Source organism: Sapajus apella, unplaced genomic scaffold, assembly GCF_009761245.1.
Source record: "Sapajus apella isolate SASKATOON/1434 unplaced genomic scaffold, GSC_monkey_1.0 scaffold15, whole genome shotgun sequence".
Lineage (NCBI taxonomy): Eukaryota > Metazoa > Chordata > Mammalia > Primates > Cebidae > Sapajus > Sapajus apella.
Window position 1 is genome coordinate 27971971 of NW_022436955.1, and position 4597 is coordinate 27976567.

At 53.4% G+C, this 4597-nt stretch overlaps 1 protein-coding gene and 1 non-coding gene across 2 annotated transcripts in view; both read right to left on the reverse strand.

Annotated features, from left to right (window-relative positions):
• Positions 1-2554: 2554 nt before the first annotated feature.
• Positions 2555-2693, reverse strand: LOC116555870. Its single transcript, XR_004270713.1, has one exon. It is a non-coding gene; the product is annotated as a U4 spliceosomal RNA (small nuclear RNA).
• A 374-nt stretch (positions 2694-3067) lies between these two features.
• COTL1 (coactosin like F-actin binding protein 1) overlaps positions 3068-4597 on the reverse strand; it is a 48750-nt gene continuing 47220 nt past the window's right edge. Inside the window, exon 4 of the mRNA XM_032284576.1 lies at positions 3068-4389. Coding sequence (XP_032140467.1) covers positions 4279-4389 — 111 coding nt within the window. The 3' untranslated portion in view covers positions 3068-4278. The remainder of the gene's footprint in view (positions 4390-4597) is intronic.

Consider the following 4597-nt stretch of genomic DNA (forward strand, 5'->3'; position numbering starts at 1 on the left):
TCACCATGTTGACCAGGATGGTCTTGATCTCTTGACCTTGTGATCCGCCCGCCTCGGCCTCCCAAAGTGCTGGGATTACAGGCTTGAGCCACCGCGCCCGGCCCTAAACAATATTTTTTTCCTTATTTTTATGACTTAAGAATTTATTTGGCCAGGTGCGGTGGCTCATGCCTGTAATCCCAGCACTTTGGGAGGCTGAGGCGAGTGGAACAGTTGAGGTCAGGAGTTTGAGACCAGCCTGACCAACATGGTGAAACCCCCGCCTCTTCTAAAAACACAAAAATTAGCGGGGCGTGGTGGTGGGCGCCTGTAATCCCAGCTCCCGGGGAGGCTGAGGCTGGAGAATCATTGGAACCCAAAAGGCAGAGGCTGCAGTGCCGAGATTGCACCATTGCACTCCAGCCTGGGCGACAGTGCGAGACTCCATCTCGAAAGAAAAAGACCAAAAAGCAGGGCTTCTCTGCCTTCAGTGGTCTCACGATCCCCCGGGATTCCCAGCAAGGGCCCAAGCTGCAGTTTTCGAGTTAAAGGGAAGCTCCTTGACACACGAACAAGCTGCTTCGGACCCTGCTTCACCTGGGGGCAAAGGTTCCATGCAGCCTGTGTCCCCGCTTTCCTGTTCCTTCCTTCATCTCCCTGTGTTCTCAGCTCAGGTCCCACCTGCTCAGGGAAGCCCTCCCTGATACCCCAGCCAGATCCAGGGCCTTTGTGATCTTCTCTCATGGAACCTGGGCTTTTTTCTCAGAAGGGAACTTACGCTCTTCTGGAAACATACAACCTCTGGTGGGACAAGCTAGTTAATATCAGTCATCCCTGCTAGACTCAGCCTCCTTGAAGGTGGGGGCTGTCTGAGTTTGTTCAGCATCAAATCCCCATACCTACAACAGTGCCTGGCACATAGTAGGTGCTCAAGAAACCTCGGTCTGCACTTGCCCTTCAAGATTCCACTCATGGCTGGGTGCAGTGGCTCACGCCTGTAAGCCCAGCACTCTGAGGCCAAGGTGGGAGGATTGCTTGAGTCCAGGAGTTTGAGACCAGCCTGGGCAGCATAGGGAGACTTCACATCTACAAAAGAAATAGAAACATTAGCCGGGCATGGTGTACACTTGCAGTCCCAGCTACTCAGGAGGCTGAGGCAGAAGGATCGACCGAGCCCAGGAGCTGGAGGCCGCAGTGAGCTGTGATCGTGCTACTGCATTCCAGCCTGGGCGGCAGAGTGAGATCCTGTCTCAAAACAAAACAAAAACAAGGATTCCATTCACAAGAGGAACCCACTGGAGGGAGATTCGGGCCTCCCTCCCAGCCCCTCCTGCCTGGGATCGGGGCCACTTCTGCAGCCGTCTGGAAAGGAAAAGCTGCCGTTTATTGAGTTTGGCACTGGGATTTCACTGGCCTGGGATAAGGAGGCCTCATCTGTGTTTTCAAAGCTCCCAGTGAACCTAACTAATTCAGAGTCAGGGGTGAGACCACAGGCGTAGGGGCAGATTTGAGAGCTGCTCATTCTTTCTAGTCCACTTCGGGACAGGGAGTGGGATGGGCGGCGAGCCTGGAGGAGGGCTTGGCTGACCAGGAGGTTCCAGAAGAGGATGGAAGGCTTGCTGGGCCGGAATGCACCTACTGAGCCCACGTTCTGACTGCAGCTAAAACCCGTGCACTGGGAGCAGATCTAGTTTAGCTCCCTCGGTTCTAGGTATAGGAAAAAACGTAAGCCCACAGTTAACAAGACCAGCAGCAGGTGTGAGGTAAAAACACCGCGCCCCGACAGATGCCCTTTGCATACACAATCCTCGCTGCCCCTTAAGGCTTTCTACACGTAGGCAATGTTCATTTTGCAGATGAGGAAACTGAGGCTGAGACGTTAACTAACGTGCCTAAGGCCACACAGCTGTGAACAGATGAGCAGAAATTAGAACCCACATGTGGCTAGAATGGAGGCCTCAACTGTGTTTTCAAAGATGCAGATGAGGGCAGGCTGGGGCTGGGGGTGGTGGTGACCTTTGCCCCCCATGCCGCCCTGGGCAGCATGATCAGGGCCTTGCCTGCACCTTGTAGGATTCCTTCCTGCTCTGATTTTGGCTTCTGCCCTCTCCCCCGTACCCTCCCGCCCCCACACTCAGCTCCTTCAAGCCCAGCTGTCTGCGTTTGAAACTCCTCTGGCCTGATTCTGGGTTCCCACAGGGTCTGTTGTGCTGGAAGTCCAGTTTTTCAGCTGGAGGATAACCTCAGAAAGGATGTCACAGCCAGTGAGGAAGATGCTTTCTCTTGGCTTTTCCTGAAAGGGCAGACAGGGGAGTTCTGGCCACTCAAAGAGCAGCACAGCCTGTGGTCCCAACACGATCCCCAATCTGTGGCCTCCCCGCTCCCCTCACAAGCCACAGCACCAGGGGTGTCTAGAGATCTCAGTTTAAATCCCAGCTCTGGCCGGGCACAGTGGCTCACACCCATAATCCTGGCACTTTGGGAGGCCGAGGTGGGCAGATTACCTAAGGTCAAGAGTTCGAGACCAGCTTGGCTAACATGGTGAAACCCCATCTTTTTTTTTTTTTTAATTCAGTCTCCTTAGAGACTGTCAAAAGTTGCCAATGCTGACTATATTGCAAGTCATCACAGCAGGGTACTGGGAAGTTTTCAATTAGCAATAATTGCGCCTCAGATAAACCTCATTGGCTACGATACTGCCACTGTGCAAAGCTGAAACCCCATCTTTACTAAAAATATAAAAATTAGCCGGGCACGGTGGTTGGTGCCAGTAATCCCAGCTAGCGTGGAGGCTGAGGCAGGAGAATCTCTTGAACCTGGGAGGTGGAGGTTGCCGTGAGCCCAGCTCTGCCACTTCCCATCTGGGTGACCTCGGGTGAATTAGTCCCTCTGAGCCTCAGTTTTCAGGAAATAGGGACAGAAGCACCACCTGTTTCTTATGGTCACTAAGAATTAAATAAGCTCCTGAACACGAAAGGGCCAGCCCCAGCCACTCCGCAAACGCCTGTGAAATCTGAGGGCGATGATGACTGCCTTTGTTTTTACAGCAAAGAAAAGAACTTTGTAGGACAAATCGGAAACCAAACTGTTTTTGAAAAACAAAAAAACATTTATTTCTGTCAACTGAGTGCAGAGATGTTCTTCACAACCCCAACGCAGTACAGATTTCTTCCCCAAAACGAAATGAGCAAGGAAAAAAGAAAAAGAGCGATATCAGATGTGCTCATGAAGAACCAAGCCACTCTCACCTTTCTTTAAAAACAAAACACGATCCTTTTGAGTGTGTGGTGCGGGCGTAGGATTGAAGCCGAAGGCTTTTGGGGCGCCATGGCCAGGGCTTTGCTCAGCTCCCAGCTCAGTGGAGCAGCCCTGCGGCCTGAGCCATCCTCGCAGCTTGCACAGAAGCTTCCAGAACCTAAAGGATCCATTCCCAGCAATCCTTAAATTCCCAGTCCCCACCCTGGGCCTCTCTCCCTAGCATCCTCGTTGCTTTGGGAGCCCCTGAAGTGAACCCTGAAATACTCCGTCAACTCTGGGCTCAGACCTTTGCCCTTCTCTGTGTCACAAGGAAATTTCTGTCGAGAGGGTGGGAACAGGTGATTCCAGACCGTGCAGTAAAGCCACTGCCAGGCAAATTTTAAGGCAAATTTTCTCTCCTTATTCAGTCTGAGCCAGACCTGACCTCACCCCTGAGCAATCCTGCCTCTGCCAGACATGCACCTTAGGCAACTCTGGAGGGAGGTGGGATGAGGGAGGCCGGGGCAGAGTCCGCAAGGCAGGTCTGGGTCTGACTGGGGAATGGACGTGTGTGCTTATAAAGGCTGCAGGCACCGGGCGCAGCTCCTGGCCCAGCTGCCCGAGTGGTACGCAGGAACAGAGGCCCAAGAAAACCAAGATGGCAAAACAGGCCCTGGCTCTGGAAGCAACGCGAGGCCATGCAGACCCCACTGGGCAGACCTCGTCGCATTTAACAGAAACTCCAGGAAAGGGGGTCACTGCAGGAGGCACCTCGGATCTGATGGCAGGCAGGACCTTGCATCAAAATGATTTTTCTTTAGAACAAAAAAGAGGGGGAGAAAAGAAAAAGAAGATCAAAGAAAGAGGTTCCATGAGCGTCAGGAGATGGGACACAGCAGGGTTGTAAGGGAAGCAGGAAGGTGGGGGCTGCAGACACAGGGTGGCGGGCGCTGCCTCTCATGGCTTCTTTTCTGCCTGGTGGGCTGGTGGGCTGGTGGCTGAGGCCGGCGGTCCCCTCCCCTGGGGAGCAGGCAGATGACTTTGGCAAGGCGGGCGCTGGGGTTACTCCGTCTGCGCGTCATAGTTGGCCCCCCCCGCCTTCTTCAGCTCACTCTTGATGAAATCTTCCTCCAGCTCCTTCCGATCACTGATCACAAACTCCTTAGCGAAATTCTGCAAGAACAAAGGAAAACACAGCGTTCCTATTAAGAAGGAAAGGACAGGATGTGAGGGTGGCTCAGGAACACACTGGGAAGCAAAGCCCTGAAAACACTGAACGAGAGATGGAAATGAAACCTCAGCAGCAGGGCTGTCTGGCAGAAGAATCCTGACTAGGGAGGAGGGAATGGGGCAGAGGTGAGGCTGTGTCTTCCCATCACCG